A 24,736-nucleotide genomic window follows, 5' to 3' on the forward strand; every position below is an offset into this window, starting at 1 on the left:
AAGTCACCATCTTGAAACGCCTTTTCTGCAGATAACGGTTGAGATGGCGCAGATCGAGAATTGGTCTCCATCCTCCTGTCTTCTTTTCCGTCAGAAAGTAACAGGAATAAAAACCCTTTCCCTCTGAACTCTTTTGGGACTTTTTCTATGGCTCCGATGGCCAGCAGGCGTAGAGCCTCCTGTCGCAAAAGAGTGTCGTGAGAGGGGTCCCTGAAAAGGGACGGGGTTGGTGGATGGGTGGGGGGTATAGAAGCAAAGGGGATGGTGAAACCTGATGTTACTATTTCCAATACCCATTTGTTGGTGGTTATTTCGGCCCAACAATTGTAATAAGGCCGAAGACGATGATGGAAGATGGGTGTGGTCTTGGTAGTGATGGTGACGACGACTGGTATGACTGCGCCCTCGACAGAGGAGTCAAACCTGTTGTTTGGTGTACGGTACGTTAGTCGCCCTAGATGGCTGCGGGCGTCTACGTTGGGGTCATTTTTTAGAGCGATTGTGATCAAACGGACGAGGTTGTTGCCTTTGGAATTGAGAGTCATATCGCCTCTGATATGGGAAGTATCTCCAGCGGCGGAACGGGAACGGTGGTACGTACATGCCAAGAGTACGAAGGGTCGTACGTGAGTCTTTTCCCATGTGCAGCACCTCATCAGTTTTGTCTGCAAGTAATTTCAATTTGTCGAAGGGCAGGTCTTCGACTTTCGCCTGCAAATCTCTAGGGGCCCCAGCAGCGGCCAACCATGATGCTCTACACATGGATATCGCGGTGGCTATTGATCTCGCTGCCGTGTCCACAACATCCATGGCTATCTGCAGACTGGCCCTGGAGCAAGCATACCCCTCCTGTACCACGGCGCGGAGTATGGCTTTATCCTCTTCGGAGGCATTCTGGGCAAGCCCTGCCAACTTAGCAATGTTATCAAACCCGTGGTTGGACAGAAGTGCCGCGTAATTGGCAATGCGAAGAAGGAGGGTAGAGGAAGAATAAACCTTCCTTCCGAAGATGTCTAATTTTTTGGCCTCTTTTTCCGCTGCCGCATTCTTTACCTGCGGATTCTTGGCACGATTAAGGGCTGCATCTACTACTAAGGAATTCGGTGGGGGTGCGTAAAAAGAAACTCCAAGGCCTTGGAAGGAACGAAATACCTCTTTTCCGCCCGCTTTGACATAGGTGGGGCGGAGGCCGGGGTGTGCCAGATCTCCGAGGCTGGTTCGAGAATAGCCTCGTCAATTGGGAGTTCTGGTCTTGACTGTTGTCTTGGGTGTAAGTTCTTCAGCAACTTGTATTGTTTGGTGTGCACGTCCGTCATCTGAACGTTCTGTGTGTGTGCTACCCATTTAAAAAGGTCTTGGAATTCTCGACCATCGTCAGGAGTTGAACTGTCTCCTTGAAACACAGCCTCATCCGGAGAGGATGAAGAAATGTCAGCTGGAGATACTGTGTGTGGAGGAACATCTTGATCTGAAATTTGACCCTCCTCAGGTTCTGACATCTGAGGGGGAGATGAAGGAGCAACCACCGGAATGTTTGGCTGCCTTAATGTTGGGATTGGCTGCCTTAATGACCCCACCGGGGATTGGTGTCTATGCCACAAGACATGGCAATTACAAGAGTGAGGAGGAGAACGAGACCTTGTTTAGTGATGAGAAGAATAGTCTCTCTCTCTATCTATGTAGATAGGAGCCGTCGGGAGATGGTCTCCTAGATGAATAGGCAGTACTGTATCTGCTGACATAAGACCTCGAGGGTGAACGAGTTGGTGAGTGAGACCTAGAAGTATGCATCCCAAAATGTGGTATGGGGTGCCTGTAAACGTAAGTGTAATGCAGCCTCGAGTGGCGGTGCGGAGAGCGGGTGCTGCGATGATAACGAGGCCCCCTTGGAGAATGGTATCGCGGGGGCAAGGGAGACGGTGCCAGCGAAAAAAATCGGTGATGGAGAAGGAGACGCTCTTCTAGGAACCGACTTCCTTTGAGCTTTCGTAGGTATGGTCGAAGGCATGGCGTAGGGCTCGCCGACAGAGGAACACTTGGAGACCTGATCCTCATCGTCTACCAGTATTGGGGAGTGCCTCGCCGATGAAGCTGGGGAGGCTAACTCTGGTACCGGTGCCATAGGCGGAACCAAGCTGCGATGGTCCGCCGGTGCCGTGCTCGTTTTCTTTATAATTTGCGGTGCTGTTCCCGGCACCATAGTGACTGCCACTCGGCGCCGTATCAGGTGCCGTGGGCGTTCGGTGCCCCGGTGCCGCCTGCTCTGTCGGTGCCGCTGGTTGAAGCGGTGCCGGCTGCAGTGCCGTATTGTGCCTCCCGTGCTTCTGCACCGTCGGTGCCGAGGTTGTAGGGTCAGGCACTCTCATAGGCTGCCGCCCTTGAATCAGCGGTGCCGATTTCTTTCCCGCCTTAACGGTGGTTGACGGCACCAGCACGGAAGAGGAACACCCCACAGACTTATGCCTGTGTGATTTTTGTTTCGCGGGCTGATAACCCGTTCCGGAGGTGATAACCCATACCCGGCTGGTCACCCTCACTGATTCTAGATAGAGGGGCCGCGGTCAGGCATCGCGCCGGGGAGACTTCTTTCCCTTTCTTTTGAGCCGACCTGCTCAGCTGTGAAGACCTCCTCCTGTGCTCCATAGAGGGACCTCCTTGAGGCATTTCAGAAGGCTGCAGAGCCTTATCAAATAGGATGAGCTTCAGCCTCATGTCCCTGTCCCTACGTGCCCTGGCCTTTAATTTGGAACAGTGAGCACATTTGCTTGGCACATGGGACTCCCCCAAGCAGCGTATGCATGCGTTGTGGCCATCGGACGCCGGCATGGGGTCTTTGCACAAAGAACATTTCTTAAAACCCGGTGAACCGGGCATTTTGAATGTCCCGGTTTTAAAACAGTAGATAAACTAGAAATAACAGTATCCTTAACTAACTACGTCAAACTTTAAATTTTTTTTAAACTAACTACCTAACTAACGCTAACTATAACCTGAAGAAAACTAATGAAAATTTTTAACTTTTCTATTGAAAGGAGCTGCCTCTGAGGAGAGACTGAGATCTCCATCAGCAACCTAGGACGGTTTAAAGGAACTGGCGAAGGGGCCAGACCGCATGACTGGAGAAACGGTGCACAGAGCCTGCCGCACATGTGTGGTCCGGCCGACTACAGCTACGAAAAGCCTCCGATCAGCGGTGCCGGGATGAGCCCGACACCTAGAGTGGAGCACCCACGGGGATCACTCGAAGAAGAACTTTACTTGGTAGAAAATGAAGTTCGACTCCTAAAAAATACACATACACTATCAATACTAAGTGTGAGGAAACATATCAAACATCAAAATCAACACAGAACAAAGTACATTCTCATATTACTTTGTTCAACATACCTTATAAATGGATACTATGTTTGACCCTCCTGGAGCAACATATATGCCAAGACTGATGAAGGTTTGACAACTCTAATGTCCTATGTTTGCTTTACATTTTGTAGATTGTTAGGCAGCTTTAACTGAAAATTAATACGTTGAATTAGTGTACTTTGATGTAAAAATAGATGTTAAGAAAGTGTTAAGTTTATACTTATTAAGAATTTAAAAGGGTTTTAAATAACTCCAATTGTTCATTTAAAATAGCAATATGTATTTAAAATGGGTTCAGTGGATTTCTTTATACAACTTCATATTTATGGTCATCTGATCATAATACAATTGCAACTAACAGTTCTCATAGCAGCTTCTCTTCAAGGGTTAAGTCTTAATCATAAATCAACTGAATGACTAATTCAACACTGTTAAAACCAATGAGTAGCTGCTTGGAGCCATTCCATGCATCTTTCAAAAGGTCAATACACCTACTCACACAGACAATTGTCTTATCTTTCACTGTGTTTTCTTCTTCTGTAAGATTGAGAAATAACATTACACCACCTGGATTTAAATAAATTTTAAAATAGCAGTTAAAATTATCTTTAATTCTGAAAGGAATAACCTACTAAAACAAAGATAATTTTAGCTTTCCTCTTGTAGCTATAATCAAAATCCTCTGCCTCCTATTTGATTTCCTGCATTAACCTTAAAACTGTTACAATGCAAATTATATTCCAAAAATTTTTTTGCTAGTTGAGCAACTAATGCAAACATAGCTCAGATTTACAACATGAACACGTACAAACACAAACATTTCAAATTAAAAGACACCTCATAGTAAAATATACTCTAATTATTTGCATCTGTTTTGCGCTGACATAAATGACAAAACCTACCGTTAGCATCCTTCACAGTAAAAATTTATTCTGCACTTTAACACAAAAGCTATGTTTCAAAACTGTGGATTTAAACCTATAAGAATGCTTCAGTGAAGGAAAATGGCAATCTTTCTGGCTCCAATAGATGCCATTCCCTATCACACAATGTTTCCCACTCATAAATACATGACAAATACTTCCTCAATCATTTTTTACGAGCAGGGATGCACAGGGGGTAGTCAATGGCTAGCTTGAGGGAAAATAGGAACAGCAGGCGGCACAAACTGTACTGAAAATGGCTATGTGGTAAATTCTCTTCTGGAACATCACTCAGCTACCCAGGCTTTGATCTTTCAGCTACAATTACACTAACATTCATGAGAGCTGGAATTTTTTAAAAACCTAAATCATTAGTTGTGCTTAAAACAGTTAAATCAATTCATTATATGACTTCCCAATTCAAATGTCCAGATTTTTACAAACTAAAAATTGTAATTTATACAACGGTTTGCTTTCAATTGGCTGGAACCATACCACCACAACAATTGGTCTAAAACAAACAAACAAACAAAACAAAAAACAAACAAACAAACAAGGGATGTCTGGCAACAGCTAAATCAGACTGCCTTATCACAAGTTGTTTGTTTACCATTAGAATCTAGACATGGTATTTACTGTATAATTAGAGCCAATGAACTCTACCTGCAATCATCCTAATATAGGTGTGAAAAATCTCTTTTGGAAAGGAAACTGACTCATTCAGTTTCAAATAAACTTTGTCTGAACTGTCATAGCAAGTCCTCAGAAAACCTTAAACATTTGCACTTAAATTAGGTTGCACTTAAATTAGGATAGTTAAGAATTACTGCACTGTCAGGTAATACATTTATAAAAATTACTTCCTGACTATAACCATTTTTCATGCATTCATTGTCAGATTTACAAAATTTACCAGCAAGAATTAACTTATTTAAAACAAAGTCTGATCAAATATGGAGAAATTTAAGGCTAGCTATCATATTATCTTCCAAGTCTCAATTTTAAATCTGTGTTTAAAAAAAAAATTTAGAAAGATTACCTTTAATTTCTTATCATAAATACAAATCTCATTTAGTAGTAGCAACAGGACAGTTTTAGTTGCAGTAATTTTAGAGAATTTATTCTAATGATTTATTGGCGTTAACCATCTGACATTAATTATTGTTTTGGCTTCCAGTCTATGAATGTTTATTTTTCAGTTTAAAGCCTTCTCGCTCTTTGATATCATATGGAAATGAGAATTTTTAATGGAAAATTGAAACCATGTGCATCTAAGTACTTAATGAAGTACAGGGAGAAACAGGAGGTATATTTTAGGAAAATTCAGATATTTTCCTTCAGATAGTTTTTATTTGTTTGAATGACTTAACAGATATTTCTGTTCACAATCATACATTTATATTCCAAAGCTCCTTAAAGATCTCACAATTAAAGTGTTTTAAAGATTTGTAAACTATATACTTTGAAAATTTTTGAAGAATACTATCATTTATTCCTCCTTATAATGTAATATTTAATCTGTCTCTCCTCTCCAAACCAATTTGTCTACCTCAACTGCTATTTTTGAGAACAAGCTAATGCACTATGCTTTTCAACAACGGAAACCCAAAGTATTTTCACCATGTTGCAATTGGATCTTCATCCAATGCACTGTGTGCCTGATAAAGAGCTTTATTCTATAATTCACAAGTAACATATGAACTATTATCCACCAAGTCATTTTATTGACACCAACAAAAATATGAGTATAAATTGTGTGTGCAGATAAAAAAAACTGCTTACATGAAATATGATTCCTTCTAAGAATAAGGGTTGTGAGAGTAGGCCTACCAACTACAAGGAAATTGTAAAATGTCTTTTTTTGTGTTTATATGCACAACTATTAATGCCAAGCACCACTGGCTCTAAAATGCAAATGGATGTGTATTACCGAAATGTTAAATATTAAATTAATGTACAATAAAAAAATCTGATGCATTACTAAAGTTTTATTCTTTCCACACATAAGAAATGAAAAGAAATTATATGAATAACCAGGGTTAAATATGGTTTAAAAAGTCAATTTTATTGGAAAGTAATGGTTTCTAACCAGATTGAGTACATTTTAAAAACTGATTTATTTTCTTCAGTTATTAAGTTTATGTAAAAATTGAACATAAAGGATTTGCTTCTGTTTTGTAAATTCATTAGGGGCATTTTTATCACCACTGCATTCAGGCAGAACATTTAGGGAGATATAAATATAAAAAGATATTGATTGTATATTAAGGACAATAAGAGTAATCTTTATGTCTAATAGTTTGAAGTATGCATCATTGAGAAATGTGAAAGACTTATGTGAATTTTATATATTAAACTTAAGCCAACTCACCATTTGTTTTTACATCGAAGGTAATCTTTTTCCGAGAGGTTAACCAAGTAAATCATTGGTTTTGAAGTCAAAAACAAGTATTTGTTCAATACATCAATCTAAAAATGAGGATATAGAGGCAGAATCTTAAAAACAGAATGAAACTACTGTAAAACAATATTTTCAAACTGAGTTTTTTTATTATTCATTGTATTACTTAAAGGAAAAATAACTGCTTCAAGTAATATATATTTTGATAAATCTACTGAACACATTTAATATTCAATTCAATAACCTAAAAATTTCAAGGTTTTTTTTTTATTTAAATGGTTTTAAAGTGAAAATAGTATAAAGGTAGAAATATTAAGAGTCAATGCATGGGATAAAGCCTACCTCTTTGTCATTCCAATCATGATAGAAGCGCACATGTTTCTTTTCATCTATTACCCAGGTTTTGATTTTACACATTATATCCTATGCAGGATTAAGAAGAAACAAAGTCATTAAAGCAGATGAAGAACAAACTCAGCTGGATACCAGACAATTATTTTCCATACACAAAACATTCATGCCAAATACACAATGCATACTCAAATTAAAAATTAGGTAACATTCCTTAAAGAAGACAAGAAAATGAATTCAAATCTAATCTCAGAAGCTAACAATATATTACCATTTTAAACAAGTCACTAAAAAGCAATGCAGAGAGTGTTAACACCTACAATTAGAAAGTTAAGTACACAGTATTTTAGAAGCATCCCTCCCCAAATTAGTAAAGATCATAAAATCTATGTAAAAATCCAAGGGCATTTTAGATTGCTTTTCAAACTCAGTAAGATGTAACATTTCAGTATCCAGTGGGTGAGACCACATACAATATAAACACGCTAGTTAGCAAGGGGACTAGGTGGGGGAGGATAAAACAGAGTGAGTATATATATATATATTTTTTTTTTAAATTGTTAGCAAAAGAAATTGAGCCTATTATTGATGATCCACCCTTCAAGAAATTAATTCCAACGTCCAAAACCCTTTTTATTCTGCATTAATTTTTTTGCCAACACCTTCTCCCTCCCCTCAAAAATGAAACCTGCCAAAGCCTCCATTACACAATGGCAAGAGCCTTGCACTAGTGACCTCCAACCAGCTGCATTCACTTTCAGAACATCTCTCTCTGCAGGAAATCTAAAGGCCTTTTAGTTAGCAAGCTAGTGTGCATTCAGAAGGAGTAACTACAGGAAGAGCCCAATGTGCTTTGTTTCTCTGGCCTTTCTTCACAGAAAGATTAATCATCTGTGAAATGGAAACGGCAAACAGCAAGTGACACAAACTGAACCCTTCAAGCCTTTCCTCATCAGTTTTGTGGTTCTGAATCTGAAAGCTGCGTGTGGCAAGGTTCTCCTTACAGGCAGGTGTTAATAAAAGGCTCTTGGGTCTGAAAGGTCAAACTTGGCTCTTCTAGGAGTAGTGCATTTTAGAGTCATCTATTTTTTGTGGTAGATAATTTATGGCATGCTTTAAATTCATGAATTCATTCCAAGTTATAACTGATATGGTACACAATTAGATATTTAATATACAAAATTCTATTCCCAAAATGTTTCTTTGGTACACAAAATATTTACTCTTACTGATATGTAGGTTAAATAGATTTATAAACCAGCTATAAATAGCCCCACTATTTAGTATACCATCTTTTCCCAATCTTTCAGTTGCCTTGGGGAAAAACAAGGAAAAGATATTTCTAAATGTTTAGATACTGATTTGAAACCCTTCAGGACTAGACTCCCCACAGATTTTAAGAAGGAAGGGGCAAACAGAAAACTTTTAATGAAATCTAACATGTTCTGACTAAGAATAATCACTTTTACTCTCCTATAACTGAATTTCACTTATAAATGTTTAAAAGTGGCTAATGTAACACCATTTCCTACAAGGAGAAGATCAAAGTGCTATATTACAAATGCATTATGATTAAAAAAGCACTGTGCCTTGCTATTAACTGTTCTTTAAACCCTAAAAGGCTTCCCATAGATCTCACTTGGCACTGCATATACAACCTTTGACAAGTAATGTAGACCATTTTTATTCATTGCCTAAAATTGTAGGCAATTATGTGTGTCACACTGGCCACCTGCAAATTCTGAATGCCTGCTCCAGTTGTCAGAGCAAAAAACTAATGTCGGAGGGGATTAATCTAGGGGGAGAGAGTCCTCTTTAATGGCTCCAGCAGGTGAAATGGCCCAGCTGGTTACTATGATGAGTGGCCAGAACAGCTTATGTAGAGACATGCAACAACATTATACACGAAGAAAACATAGTACCATCTTATCCTTTAGCCCTACGTGTATTTCATTTTTGATCAATCAATAAAATATATAAGGAAATATACTTTATATAAACTATAAGCCGAAAGCGCTACTTCGTAGTTTTTACTTTGTTCAAAAAATCATTAGCTTCTCAACCAATCCTGTTAACTAGAGAAGGACCCTTTTGCTAGCACTATTTCTCATTTTGAATATACTTATAAAACCCATCAAAGGATTTTGACATTACAGTATTTCCTAGTAGCAACATATTATATCTCAATAATTGGGGCACTCAAAATTGAGATAAAGAACTGAAAAATTAGATTCAAATTAGACTTCTCTTGACATAGCATTTTCCAGACAGCCACACTCAAGTCCTTTGGGACCAATTAGCTAAGTTTTTTAACTTGCCTGCACATGAATGAGGGTGTGTGCTATCAACATTTGTATACTCAGTTTATTTCTGATCTGCCCCTAATTATCCCAAGACGACACACAAAGGTCAAGGATGAGTAAATGGATTAGAACCTCCAGATAACTTTAAATACAAGTGAAACAAAGTAGTTTTGACCTCTCAAAGGTAAACATTCTACAGATCCCTCTCTAATCTAGAAAAAGTAACAGAAAAACACAGAAGAGACACTATATAACTTTTAAAAAGCACTACCTCAATTACGTGTCTTAATTTTGATTTGTGTGTGATTTTTCAGAGGGGCTCAGATTATGTTCCTAATTTTAGGCAGTTAAATTTGAAATTGTTGGCCTATAGGAACAGTTAGAAAACTAAATGAACTTAATCTAATTTAAAGACAGACAATTCTTAATAAGAGTTCCCTACATTATATATAGTTATGTAAATTGGAAGGCAATTTATTTTACACAGAGAATAATGGAGCAGCAGATAACTATATAGAAATAAAACAAACGTGACATTTCTCTCTCTGATCTCAGAAAATTTTTATGAAGAAGGGATGTTATCGCTTTCATACCATTCAAATTTATATTCTCACTGATGCAGTATTCAAGTAGTTGTACTAAGTATCAAGTAAAGCAGGTAGTCTGCAAATTTAGAAAAAATGTAGATAAATTAAGGTTCACTATAAGGATGTAGCTAAAGCAAAATGCAGGACAATGTAGCACTTTAAAGACTAACAAGATGGTTTATTAGATGATGAGCTTTCGTGGGCCAGACCCACTTCCTCAGATCAAATAGTGGAAGAAAATAGTCACAGCCATATATACCAAAGGATACAATTAAAAAAATGAACACATATGAAAAGGACAAATCACATTTCAGAACAGGAGGGGAATGCAAGGGGGAGGGGAGGAGGAAGGAAGGTAAGTGTCTATGAATTGATGATATTAGAGGTGGGGAGAGTGGGACATCTGTGAGCTAATGGTATTAGAGGTGATAATTGGGGAAGCTATCTTGGTAATGGGTAAGATAGTTTGCGTATTTGTTCATTCCTTCCCGGAGTGTCGAATTTTAACATGAATGACAGTTCAGAGGATTCTCTTTCAAGTGCAGATGTAAAAGGTCTTTGTAGCAGAATGCAGGTGATTAAGTCATTGAGGGAGTGTCCTTTCTGGTTAAAATGCCAAGAAACTGGTTTTTCTTGTTAGTCTTTAAAGTGCTACATTGTCCTGCATTTTGCTTCAGCTACCCCAGACTAACACGGCTACATTTCTATCACTATAAGGATGTAAGTCAACTGGAGTATTGACTACTCGCTTCCTCCCCCCTCCTGAGGGAACAGGAGCCAGTATTGGGGGATCCATCTTAGAAGCCAGTTCCCTCCAGCATTCTCTCTTAGGTGCCACCCGCCTCCTTTGCCCCCCCCCCCCCCCCCCCCACACCTGTATCAGAAGCAGCAGGGAGGGATAGGGAAGGCTGCTCCAGTAGCAGCCCCTCCAGCAGGGAGTTGGGCACTCCTGTGGAGAGGGTCTAGTGCTGCCAAGCAGCCCCTGTTCATGGAGGACAGGGCTGGCCACCACAAACAGGGGCAGCTGGACTCAGCACAAGCCAAGACCAAGCAGTCCCATCTCACGCTGGTCCAGGATGCTGCGCCTCTGCACTTTAAATGTAGTAAAAGCCTGGAGGCTCTTACTACATTTAAAATGCAGAGGCGCAGTGCAGGTGGTTCCTGGCGCCAGTGAGAGTTGGGACAAATTGTATCAACTACACGATTAGTTAGATAACTGCAATTTAACATCTGTAGTTCACTAGCACGCATGCTAGAGCCCAGGTTAGATATGAGAGAATTTGATCCTTCAATGACAAGCATGGCAGGGTGTGTGATGAGTTATGAAGACAATTATTTTCACATTTCTTGCACACCTGCTGAACAGGCATTCTAAAAGTCAGATCACAATAATAAGTGTTAAAAAGCTAGCTAGTGTTTTTCAGATTATATTTAATCTTCTATGTCATTAGCTGTTTAGTTTTATTCATTGCTTTTTTTCAGGCCTAAACATTTTAAACTAGCAATCATCACAGTTGATAAAAAGTATTTGTAGGTTAATGTTAATCATCCTCTTAGTTAACTTAGCATTATTCTAAACTGAAATACAAAACAGATGAACTAGTTTGTTTTATCAGTGGTCTATACAGTTTCTAGTTTGATGAAACACTTTCACTGAAGGAATGACCTCTTTCTTCCTGCTCCATATGTGTATACAGTATTTCTTGTTTGGGCCACAACAAACAGATACACATTCTTACTTCCCACAATAAAATGGCGCTTTTGATAACATTTTTAGAATCTCTCTCTATATATATACACATACACATATACACACGCGCACACACACACACACACACACACCCACCCACCCACCCACCTACCCACCCACCTATATCTGAAGTGCCAAATATTGACCAATAATTTATTTTCATGTCCTCCAGGACAACCAGCAACCACTTCAAAGATTTTTAATAAGGAGTTGAATGCTGAACCCAATAAAACTCAGTAATTTATAATATTGTGAATTAATACACTCACACCTATTAATTCACAGAATGTCTTGATAAACTTCATCAGATACTGTCATGGTAAGGGAAAAAAGCATGTGTACATGTGCATACACTGCTAAATCCTTTGGGTGGTTGAAAGTAGTATTATCTCTGAGTGCCAAATACTTTGTACAGCATCAAGGACTAAACCCTTGCTAGAAAAATTCACTTGTCTACTTGGCACTGGAGAATGGGAAGCTTCCTTTTGGAAATTAAAAAGGCATGTAATTAATTTCTGGAGAATATAAGTTATCACAGGGGTATGGGGGTGTTGCAGTTGTGAAGATTACATTTCAGGTCATATTTGAAAGTCTAAGTGAAGCAATGTTGTCTTTCTGACTACAGTGACAGACAGTTTTAGTGACTGATGCTACTGTAGCACAAAAAGTAACATATACTATATTTTCACTGAAGTGTATTTGAGTAATGCAACATTTTATTCAAATGTTCAGAGTGCCACAGATTTTCACTCCTCTAAAATGCTTGGAATTCTGAAATAGATCAGTAACAGCCAGTTCTCGTGAACATGGTGTGATCTCATCAAGGTTTCAGCTTCCTTTAAATGCTATTGCAATGATCTTGTCAGATTCTTACCAAGGTTTTTAAATCTTCAGGAAAACCATCATCCTGCTACTCAGGTTTCCCAAGCAGCAGCAAAAATGAAATTGATAATACATGCTCAATTTCATTGCTGCTGGTCAGAATTCTGTGTACATCAGTGGAACTGACAATGATCATGTTAGCTTCTATGTAGAAAACTACAGTGAACAGCTCAAATCTTAAGAGTTGTTTCTCTTGAATTTTGGATTCTGGGTGGCAGGTCTCTTGATAAATGGATAAAAGTAATCGCATTGGTGTAATTATACACAGATTTCTGTGAAACATCAGATTTGAGGCCACATGACATTTTGAAATAGTCATCAAGTTGGTGTGTTTTCAATGATGTCAAAAGTAGACTGATTCTTAACCCTATACTATTTAGCATTTTCACCAATGACCTGGAAGAAAACAGAACCATTACTGATAAAGTTTGAAGATAACACAGACTGTGGAAACAGTACATAACAAAGAGGTCAGGTCACTGATATAGAGACATCTGGATCATTTAGTTATCTGGGCACAACCAAATATGCTTTTGATCTAGAAACAAAGAATGTAGGTCATATTTATAAGATGGGGGACTCGGTCACTGCTTCCCAGGATAAAGTCTTGAGAGACTATGTGAATAATCAGGTGAACATGAGCTCAAGTAACAAGGATAAACATAATCCTTGCATGTGAAAATGGGGGACTATCACACCACAGTCTGAAGGTTAAGTTACTGTTTGGCATTGGCAGGACCACTAATGGAATACTAAGTCCAGTTTGTGTGTTCGCAGTTCAAGAAAGATGTTAATACATTGGACAGGGTTCAGAGAAAAGCCACAAGAATGATTAAGACTCTGTAAAATATGAATTTAGGTAAAAGACCTAAGGAGCTAAACAGTAATCCCTTTAAGATCTCCCACCTGTGAGCGGAGTGAGTTTTGACTTTTGCTTGTTCGGATGTGTAGCATCAGTCAGAGAGAGAGAGAAACAGGATGGTGAGTGCTGTAGGTGGGTGGGCCTAAAAATCTTTTGTGCATAGCTGTGCAGGCGTGCAGCTCAGAGGGAACCCTGGAGCTAAATCTTTTCAAATTAGAATAGTCAAGGGTGACTTGATGACCATCTACAAAGGAAATGGAAATTAGATAATACAAGTCTCTTTGATTAGCACATAAAGTTAACTATATCCAGTGGTTAGAAACTGAAGTCAGATTACAAATAAGGTTTACCAATTAGAGTGATTGAACCCTGGTAGAATCTTTTTAGGGTTATGGTGAATTCTCCATAACGGGACATCTTTAAAGCGAAACTGGATGTTATTCTAGAAGATATGTTCTAGTTTAACTTCAATTATTGGACTCAAAGCAGGAAGTAATTAATGGAGGTCTTATGGCTGTATTATGGTCAGAATCATCATAATTTGCCCCTTCTGGCCTTTCATAAACATTAAATATTTTCAAACCCTGAAAAAAGATTGCACTATTCAAGTTTAGATGTGTCAGGTAAGTGATTATTGAACTGTTTACTTCTGAAATCATTCCATGTATTCCAGCTCATCATATTGGTTAAGATAACTAGTTTAGTGGGTAAAAAAATCTTCCCAACTATGGCTGCGCCTATTAGGGATGTAAATTTTAATTAACTGGCTAATCAAACAGTTGATGCAATTTTCATTGACTATTCAATTAGTCAGTAAGGGTTCCTCCGCCTTTGAAGTGTAGCAACAGCCCTAGGGCTGTTGCTACACTTCAAAGATGAAAGCACTGCCAGGAGCATGGGGCCAGCGGGAGACACAAGCAGTCCCCCGCTGGCCCCATGCTCCCCGCAGCATTCAAAATAGCAGCGCTGCATGGAGCCTGGGGTCAGTGGGACAGTCCCCAACTGACCCCGGGCTCCATGCAGCGCTGCCGCTTTGAAACGCTGCGTGCAGCCCAGACCAGCTGGGGACCCTGGGCAGCACGTGGTGTTTCCAAGAGGCAGACCCCAGGCTCCATCCGGTGCTGCTACTTTGAAGCCCCCCCTCCTCTTCCCCTTTCTGATAGAGGCAGCAGGGGGAGGGGAGAGGAGCGACTAGTGGTTCACATCCCTAGTGCCTATGGAACTTTTCATTCAGTTTCAGGCACTGCTCCCTCATTTTTGTATTGTGAAATTATTTTTTTGATTTGGTTTGGTTTTGGATGGCAAAGACCCACTGGTTTAAAGAAGTAAAACAACATGAGAAAGTTTTCTAATAAACCATGTTTAAACAAGATGTCTTGTAAAACATCTGTTAAACTTTACAAGTGTTTGAAAAAAGGTTAATATTAAAAAATAGAGTTTAGTAGAACATGCTATGTATTTAATGAGATGTAACATTGCTTAAAGCTTTGTCTAGCACTTTTGCTAACAAACCTTTTGTTGGTCGGGTATGTGGGGGAAAAAAACATCCTGACAAACATAAGTTTTACAGACAAAAGTGCTAGTGTGGACTAAGAATGTTAAGAAATGGGTATTTGGCTAATTGTGTAGTCGATACAATTACTATCAACTACACAATTAGTCAATAAGGGGAGGAACTCTGCCGTAGGGGTAGCTACAGGAACTGGTGAGAGCCAGGACTGAATAGGCCAGGCTCTCACTGGCTCCGGGACCGCTGTGACTCTGCATTTTAAATGTAGGAAGAGCCACCAAGTTCTTACTACATTTAAAATGCAGAGACATAGAGCGAGTGGCTCCCAGAGCTGGCGATGCCGGAACTGAGCAGTCACAGTTCATGCCAGCTGGTGAGACTGCTGCGGTTCTGCCTTTTAAAAATAGTAAAAGCTGCTTGGCTCTTATTACATTTAGAAGGTAGAGCTGCAGCAGGGGTAGGTCTGGGACCCGACGTGAGTCGAGACTGAGCAGTCTCGGCTCATGCCAGGTCCCGGACCACTGAGGCTCTGTCTCCTCTACACCCCAAGAGCCAGCCTTTTTTTGGTGCAATGTTCTTCACCCAGGCAGCGAAGGCATGTGTTGTTGGGCATATGGCATTTGCAAGCTGCACACACTTTAAAGCCTAGGGCATCAGGAATGCCCCGGGGGGAAGAAGGGGGCTGAATGCTTGAGCACTTGCCCACTGTCCTTTTATTTGCATGAAGATCCTTATCATGGACAAAAAGTGAAGACCAGGGAAAAAACTGAGAGCTACCACTACGGACGAGGCACTTGCTAAGCATCGCCACCGACGGTAAGGAGGAACTGACGGATGGTAGGGTCTGCAGCAGTATACATGTGCTGATATAGCGGTGCCACTCTAGGGGTCTCCACAGCTGACCCTACAGAAGCTTCTTGGGGACGTTTCCGATGTTCGTGCACATGGCCATGTACACTTGAATTGGAATCGACATGAACAATCACTCGGAAGGAAAAATAAGATTTTCATGGACAGGTACAGAAGGGACTAAGTGGCCACAGATTCAAAGGGTGGTCTAGTTAAAGTTTTCAGAACCAAACTGATGTCCCATGTTCGAGATTGTAGTCTTACAACATGCTTGAAAGGGCTTCCATACTCTTGAGAAACGTGCATATCATCGGATGGCGAGTAATGAGTATATGCGGACTTGATGGTGGAATGTGGTTATGGCCAGCAGATGTACTTTAAGTGAGCTGAGAGAGACTTGCTCTTGTGAGGTTTAGGACATAATCTAGGATTGGGGGGGGGGGGGAGGAGGAGGGGAGGTTTAGGAGCCACTTGATTGGAATTGCAGCAACTTTGGAAGTGCTTCCTCCTTTGCACGTAAGTGCAATGAGCCATAGATATCCAGTTGTTCAGTAATACTTTTCACCTCCTCCAGAGCATTTGCTTTTGAAGTGTTGCATCCATGAAGGAACCAAGCTTGGCGACAGAGAAAATATATTGGGCACTACACTTGCCTCAGCCAGGAAGGGGCAATCAATATGACTTTCATGCTCTCTCAGGGTACGTATACACTACAACGTTAATTCGAACTAACTTAGTTCAAATTAGTTAATTCGAACTAAGCTAATTCAAACTAACGGATCCAGACTAAAAAACTAGTTCAAATTAGCGTTTTGCTAACCCTGAACCAGGCTTAAGGATGGCCGGAAGCAGTGCCGGCAGGGCATCAGAGGAGGACTTAGAGCGTGGAGATGCTGTCTCAGGCTAGCCGAGGGCTGTGCTTAAAGGGTCCCGACCCCCACCCAGACAGACAGTTCTCAGGGGTGCCCCGCTTGCAAAGCAGTCCTGGCTTCGAGTGCCCGGAGTACCCACACTGGGCACATTACAACACTCGGCCATCAGACCGGCTGCACTTGCCGCAGGCTGCCATCTGGGGAGAGGGGGCAATTAGGGGGCTGCAGGAGAGCTTCCACCCCCAGAAGCCCGCAGAGCCAGCCCAGTCCTCCCCATCGGGGTCGCGTACCCCATTCCTCCCTCACCTCCTTCCATTTACCCTTCCCTAGCCCCTCTTCTTGATGTACAAAATAAAGGACAATTGTGGTCAAAAATGGAATCTGTCTTTATTGAACAAAACTGGGGGAGACTGGGAAAAGGAGGTGGGAGAGGGGAAGAGAGAGGGTGGGAGAGGGGAGGGCAACTAAAATGATCAGGGGTTGGGAACAGGTCCCATATGAAGAGAGGCTAAAGAGACTGGGACTTTTCAGCTTAGAAAAGAGGAGACGGAGGGGGGACAGGATAGAGATCTCTAAAAGCAGGAGTTGGGTGGAGAGGGTGCATACAGAAAAGTTCTTCATTAGGTCCCATAAACAAGGACTAGAGGACACCAAAGGAAAGGAATGGGTAGCAGGCTTCAAACTAATAACAGAAAGTTCTTCTTCACAAAGCAAAGAGTCAACCTGTGGAACTCCTTGCTGCATGAGGCTGTGAAGGCTAGAACTAGAACAGAGTTTAAAGGGAAGTGAGATCAAGTCATGGAGGTTGGGTCCATGGAGTGCTATTAGCCAGGGGGTAGGAGTGGTGTCCCTGCCCAAGGTTTGTGGAAGGCAGGAGAGGGATGGCACGAGACAAATGGCTTGGTCACTGTCTTCGGTCCATCCCCTCCAGGGTCCCTAGGGTTGGCCGCTGTCAGCAGACAGGCTACTGGGTTAGATGGACCTTTGGTCTGACCCAGTACGGCCATTGTAAGCTCAGAGCTCAAGGTCGGGGGTCTCAGTGGACCACCTTGATTTTCATGCAAACCTGCTCCTGGGTGGCCAGGCTGGCAGCTCTCCTGCCCTAGACGGCCACTTTCCTGTGCCTAGTGCGGAGATCGTGGACGAGGTCCACGATGTCTGCACTAGCCCAGGCGGGTGCCCGCCTCTTGCGGTCCCGGGCATGCTCCCGGGAGTCGCCAGCCTGGTCCCGGGAAGAGGGGGAGGGCTGGGGGGCATCGGGTGGGTGGTTCGATCCATGCCAGGTGCAGGGTCTGCTGGCTGGGTGCTGCAGGCTTGCACCTGGCACGGGCACCGTAGCCAGCCCGTGCCCCTTTAAGGGGTCCGGGGCTGGGAGGGGGGGCAGAAGAATTTCCCTGGTGTTGGCCAGAGTGGCCACCAGGGAAACCTGGGGAGGGCTAGCCTCCCACTAGTTCGAATTAAGGGGCTACACACCCCTTAATTCGAACTAGCTAGTTCGAACTAGGCTTAATCCTCGTAAAATGAGGTTTTCCTAGTTCGAACTAAGCGCTCCGTTAGTTCGAATTAAATTCGAACTAACGGAGCGCTAGTGGAGCGCCTATGAAAGTTAGTTCGAACTAACGTCTGTTAGTTCGAACTAACTTTGTAGTGTAGACATACCCTCACTGTATCTTTAATAGGACCCTTGACATTAGATGGAATGGAGGATATGGGATAGAGTTGACTTCCCCAGGTTCAGGAGAAGACAGGGTTTGTCAAACATTGTTCTAATGAATCCAACTTGTGCCTCTACTTGAACTCTGGAGTGACCCTGGATCATCCAGCCATCAAGGTATGGGAACACTGGTACCCCATGACTGTGTAGAAACAGGACAACTGCCATGTATTTGGTAAATACTCGCAGCATCACTGACAGGCCAAACAGGAGGTCTGTAAACTAGAAACGGTTGTTGTCCACAATAAACCTGAGGTATTTTCTATAGGATGGTGAGATTCCTATATAAACATATGCGCCCTTCATGTAGAGGGTGAAATATCAGTCCCTGAATCCAAAGAACATATGTTGCAGGCCAAGAAGACTATGAAGAATATGAGTTTCTTCATGAACTTGTCAAGCTCTTCCAAGTTTTAGATGGGCCTGAGTCCACCTTTAGCTCTCGGTATTAGTAAATAATGGGCACAGAAGCTGTTCTACTCCTGAGGAACTTCTTCCCCTGCACCTAGCAAGAGAAGCAGGTGCACCTCCTGTTGATAAGAGTTGAAAGGTCCCTGAAGAGGCACGAGGAAAGGTAGTGGAAGGGTGAGAACAGCAGAGAATTGGAGTAAACATCCCCTCTCCACTGTGCGGAGCATCCAGTGGTTCATGCGGGTCCCCACTATGGGTCCCCACAAGGTAGAAAGGGGATAATCAGGATGAAAAGCTAAAGCAGGATGTAGCCAGTCTTTGCACCAGTGTCGTCATCCTAGGAAGCACCTTCAAAAGGCATAGGCTATGAAAGCAGAGATAAAGGAGAGGAAGAGCAGAACTGGAGGGCAAAATTAAAACAGTATCTTAGTTGTCTGTATACAAATGCAAGTAGTATGGGGAATAAAAAAGAAGAACTTGAAGTACTAGTAAAACTCAACGGTGACATACTTAGTCTTACAGAGACTTGGTGGGATAATATGCATGGTTGGAATATTGATACAGAAAGTTACAGCTTGCTCAGAAAGGGCAGACAAAGAAAAAAGGGAGGAGGTGCTGCCTTATATATTAAAAATGTATACACTTGGACTGAGGTAGAGATGGACGTAGGAGACAAACGTGTTGAGAGTCTTTCGGTTAGGTTAAAAGGGTGATGTCATGATAGGGGTCTATTACAGACCACCTACCCAGACAGAAGAGGTGGATGAGGCTTTTTAAAAAATAAAAAAATCCAAAGCACAGGACTTGGTGGTGATGAGGAACTTCAACTATACAGACATCTGTTAGAAAACTAACACAGCAGGGCACAGATTATCCAATCAGTTCTTGGAATGCATAGGAGACCATTTTTTATTTCAGAAGGTGGAGAAAGCTATTGGGGGGAAGCAGTTCTAGATTTGATTTTAGAAAACAGGGAGAAATTGGTTTAGAATTTGAAAGAGGAAGGCAGGCTGGATGAAAGTGATGATTAAATCATAGAGTTCATTTTTCTAAAGAATGGTAGAAGGGAGAACAGAAAAATAAAGACAATGGATTTCAGGAACACAGACTTTAGTAAACTCAGAAAACAGGTAGGGTAAGTTCCCATTGGAAGCAAGACTAAGAGGAAAAACAATGGAAGACAACTGGCAGTTTTTTAAAGGGACATAATTAAGGGCCCAAGAGCAAACTATTCCACTGCGTAGGAAAGAGAGGAAGTACGGCAAGAGACCATCCTGGCTTAACCAGGAGATCGTACATGATCTAAAAATAAAAAGGAGTCATATAAAAAGGGGAAGCCAGGTCAAATTACAAAGAATAAATATAAGCAAATAACACAAGTATGTGGGGTCAAGATTAGAAAAGCAAAGGTACAAAATGAGCTCAATTTGTTAGAGACATAAAGGGTAACAAGAAAACAATCTACAAATATATTAGAAGAAAGAGGAAGACCAAGGACAGTGTAGACCCACTGTTCAGTGAAGAGGAGAAATAACAGAAAAAGTGAAAATGGCAGAGGTGCTTTAATGACTTATTTGTTTCGGTTTCCACCAACAAGGCTAGTGGTGACTAGATGTACAACAGTGAATGCTAGTGGAAATGGGGTAGGTTTAGAAGTTAAAATAGGAAAAGAACAAGATAAAATTACTTAAGTTAAATGTCTTCAAGTCACCAAGGCCCAATGAAATGCATCCTAGAATACTCAAGGAGCTGCTAGAGGAGGTATGAGAGCCATTAGCTATCATCTTTGAAAAGTCATGGAAGTCTGGAGATATTTCAAAAGACTGGAAAAGGGCAAATATAATGCCCATCTATAAAAAGGAAAATAAGAATAATCCAGGAAAAGCTACAGACCAGTCACCTTAACTTCTATGCCAGGAAATATAATAGAGCAAATCTTTAAGGAATCCATCTACAAACATCTGGAAGGTAAGTGAAGAACAAATCATGTCAAACCAACCTGATAGCTTTCTCCGATAGGATAAAAAGTCTTGTGGATAAGGGGGAAACAGTGGACATAGTATACCTAGACTTTAGTAAAGCATTTGATACAATTATGCGCATACCTTTATAGTAACCTCATCTAGGTTGTATTTCCCTGGTTTATTGATAAGAGTCATGTGAGATTGTGTGATTAAAAACTACTCTCTGAGAATGGTTAGCAGTTCACGGTCATGATGGAAGGGTTAACAAGTGGGGTTCCACAGAGGTCAGTTTTGGGATTGGTTCTGTGCAATATGTTCATCAACTATTTAATATTGGCATAGAAATTATGCTTATTAAGTCTGAAGATGTTACCAAGCTGGGAAGGGTTGCAACTGCTTTGGAGGATAGGGTCATAATTCAAAATGATCTGGACAAACTTGAGAAATGGTCTGAGGTAAGTAGGATGAAAAATGCAATAAGGACAAAATACTAAGTATGCCACTTTGGAAGGAATAATTTCTCTCGCGCCTCTTTGGAACACCCTTTTAGATATCTGAAAACTGCTATCATGTCCCCTCTCAGACTTCTCTTTTCTAAATTAAACAAGCCCAGTTCTTTGAGTCTTCCCTCACAGGTCATGTTTTCTAGACCTTTAATCATTTTTGTTGCTCTTCTCTGCATCTTCACCAATTTCTCCACATCTTTCTTGAAATGTGGTGCCTAGAACTGGACACAATATTCCAACTGAGGCCTAACCAGCACAGAGTAGAGCGTAAGAATGACTTCTCGTGTCTTGCTCACAATACTCCTGGTAATGCATTCCAGAATCATGTTTACTTTTTTCTTGCAACAGTATCACACTGTTGACTCATTTAGCTTGTGATCCACTACAAACCATAGATCCCTTTCAGCAATACTCCTTCCTAGACAGTCACTTCCCATTCTGTTTGTGTGAAATTGATTGTTCTCCTTGGCATCTGATTATAGGACAAGAAGCAATGGGCTTAAATTGCCTAGGGAGGTTGTGGAATCTCCGTCACTGGAGATGTTTAAGAGCAGGTTAGATAAATGTATCAAAGATAATCTAGATGGTGCTTGGTCCTGACTGGGCAGGGGACTAGATTGTATGGTCTCGAAGCCCCTTCTAGTTCTAGTATTATATGATTCTAAGGCTAGTTTCTGGCTGGAGCAGAGTTTGCACTGGCCAGAGGAGAGAAGATCTCTTCTTCAAATACCTACTCCTGCATAATCCTGGAACCAATTCCTTGGTGGGGGCTGGGGTCTAAAGCACCTCCACTGTTTATCAGGAATGTGGAGGACCAGGGATTCCAGGGTGACTCAAGTCCTTAAGGCTATACAGGTAGTCCCCGAGTTACGCGGATCCGACTTATGTCGGATCCGCAGTTACGAACGGGGATTTTCTCGCCCCGGAAGACTGGAGCGGCGGGACGCCTGGGGCGAGAAAAGCTGCTCCCCGTCTCCCTGGTCTGCTGGGGGAGCCAGCAGACCAGGGAGACGCGGAGCAAAGCGGCGGAGGACCCGGATCGGACCCGCGGCGCTTCCAGCTGGTCTGCAGACCAGGGAGACGCTGAGCAAAGCCACGGAGGACCCGGGCCAGACCGCGGCGCTGATCTGGAAGCGCCGCGGTCCGGCCCGGGTGCTCCACAGCTTTGCTCCACGTCTCCCTGGTCTGCTGGGGGGGGGGGGGGGGGGGGGACACGCAGCTAGTGCCCCCCCCCCCCCCCCCCAGCAGACCAGGGAGACGTGGAGCAAAGCCCGGGGACTGTGGTAGAGCAGGTGGGGTGCTGCCGGTTGGTCCCACGGCACCGCTCCTTGGCGCTACTGGACCAACCCGGCAGCACCCCAGCTGCTCTTCCCCAGGAGTCCTGATTCAGCCACTGATCAGTTTCAGCAGCGGCTGAATCAGGACGCCTGGGGCAGAGCAACTGGGGTGCTGCTGGGTTGGTCCAGTAGCGCCGAGGAGCGGCCGCGCTACTGGACCAACCCAGCAGCACCCGAGCTGCTCTGCCCCAGGCGTCCCCAAGTCAGCCGCTGCTGAAACTGACCAGCGCTGACTACAGGAAGCCTGAGGCAGAGCTGCTCTGCCCCGGGCTTCCTGGAATCAGCTGCTGATCAGTTTCAGCAGCAGCTGACTTGGGGACGCCTGGGGTTCTTAAGTTGAATCTGTATGTAAGTCGGAACTGGCGTCCAGATTCAGCCGCTGTTGAAACTGATCAGTTTCAGCAGCGGTTGAATCTGGATGCCAGTTCCGACTTACATACAGATTCAACTTAAGAACAAACCTACAGTCCCTATCTTGTACGTAACCCGGGGACTGCCTGTACAGGCAAGTATCAAGTCTTCTCAGAAAAAGAATAACCCTCAAAGGGTTGCCTGGATTGTCTGTTGAACCTCATACAGGAAGCCAGAGACCTGCATCCAGAAAGAACAACTCATGGCCACAACTCAAGCCATGGTGCACAATGCTGTATCTGCCGCATCCAAAGCAGCTTGCAGGTATGCACAGAAACCAATGTCCTCTTCTACTAGTGCAGAAAATTCTGTGCAAGAATCTGTAGACAGGATTTCTGCAAATTTTTCCATTGTCCCATAAATCTAATAATTGTATCTGCAAACTTGATGGTTAGCAATACGAAACTATAAACCTAAATCTTTTTTCTGAGGGAACTCCTTCCATTGTTCCTTATCTAGGAAATAAGATATTTCATTTAACACCAGCTCACATGTGACAGGGTAGATTGAGATGGAGGATTGGGTGGAGAGGTATTAAATGGGGCTCTTAGTTTAAGGGAATATCTACAAAATACTACTTCTCTTGCCCATCTATCTGATCAATATGGACCATTCTTCTGAGAAACTCAAAATTCTGTCTTTAGACTCCCAACTGAGACACAGCGCATTTGTTCATCATCATAGTGGACTCTTACAGTCAATGGAACCACTTCTGGGTTTTTGACACTATCCCCAGTTCCAAGGATTGACAGGATATACCTATTATCTTTCCTCTGTTCTTTTATTTGGGGGGGGGGGGGGTGATAAAAATGGACAAAGCATTTCTGCCTAATGCTGGGCTTATAGTCCCTCCTTAAAGCCCTGAGTGAGGAGAAAGAGGACGACTACTATTTTGGATTGGCAGAATTTTCTGTAAATATTTTACCTAGTTTTTCTCCAAGAGGAGAAAGAATCTGTAAATTTAGATGACTGAGCACAGTATTTGTTTGCAGTGAGTACTGACCCCTTCCAGGTTTGTGGCTCCAGGCTTGCTGAGATGGAGACCTGTAGCATTTGCCAACAAATGTTGTTGCTAAGGAAATTTTCTTAAGTGTAGACAAAAAAAATCAAATGTTCATGGCTTTATGGTCAGCCACCCATGACACTGTTGTTCTTGTTTTGCAAAGCTGTTATAGCCTTTAACCTTGTCCCATTTCAAATATCTCATGGGGGGAAAACACACTCTTGAATATTTTATGTTCCTGTTCAGATCATGAATGGTAGAAGAGGCAGGGGCAGATGAGTGTGCCGCGGGGGCCCCCCTTTGACACGTCCCACTCACCCTGCCCTAAATCCGCAGCTGAGAAGAGGAAGAGGTTATCTGAATCAGAGGAATTTTTGTACCTTTTCTTTCCCCTTTTAGACTTTCTTTAGCCTTTTTGGCCTGCTTTTCATCAGTGCCTGCTTTTCATCAGTGGCTAGAGCATGGTCTTTTATGGTTTGTTTTATGCAATAACTCAAGCCTTGTTTTATGGAATAACTCTTCCTCTGTATTCCACCACCTGGGCTCCCATTCCTCCTGCCCGGGAAATAGAATCTTATGGCCAGAATTTCCTGTCAGAGCTGTCAAGAAAGGGAGTTGAGTACAAGCCCTGCTGCTCTCCCCAAGATTGACTGGTTGGCTGAAATCCTCATCTTTACTCTGCAACTTCATATGGGGTTTTCTATGCTGGAGCCTCAGCTTCCTGAGGCATAGAGGAGGAA

At 42.3% G+C, this 24,736-nt stretch overlaps 1 protein-coding gene across 7 annotated transcripts in view; it reads right to left on the reverse strand.

Annotated features, from left to right (window-relative positions):
- Positions 1–24,736, reverse strand: part of OLA1 (Obg like ATPase 1) — a 220,775-nt gene that overhangs the window by 78,436 nt on the left and 117,603 nt on the right. For all 7 annotated transcript variants that reach the window (XM_075933649.1, XM_006116487.4, XM_075933646.1 and 4 more), the window contains 2 exons: positions 7,027–7,107; positions 6,655–6,752 (listed from right to left, as the gene is read on the reverse strand). In XM_075933649.1, the coding sequence (XP_075789764.1) occupies positions 6,655–6,752; positions 7,027–7,107 (179 nt within the window). The remainder of the gene's footprint in view (positions 1–6,654; positions 6,753–7,026; positions 7,108–24,736) is intronic.

Source organism: Pelodiscus sinensis, chromosome 7 (genome assembly GCF_052426305.1).
Source record: "Pelodiscus sinensis isolate ZL-2025 chromosome 7, ASM5242630v1, whole genome shotgun sequence".
NCBI lineage: Eukaryota > Metazoa > Chordata > Testudines > Trionychidae > Pelodiscus > Pelodiscus sinensis.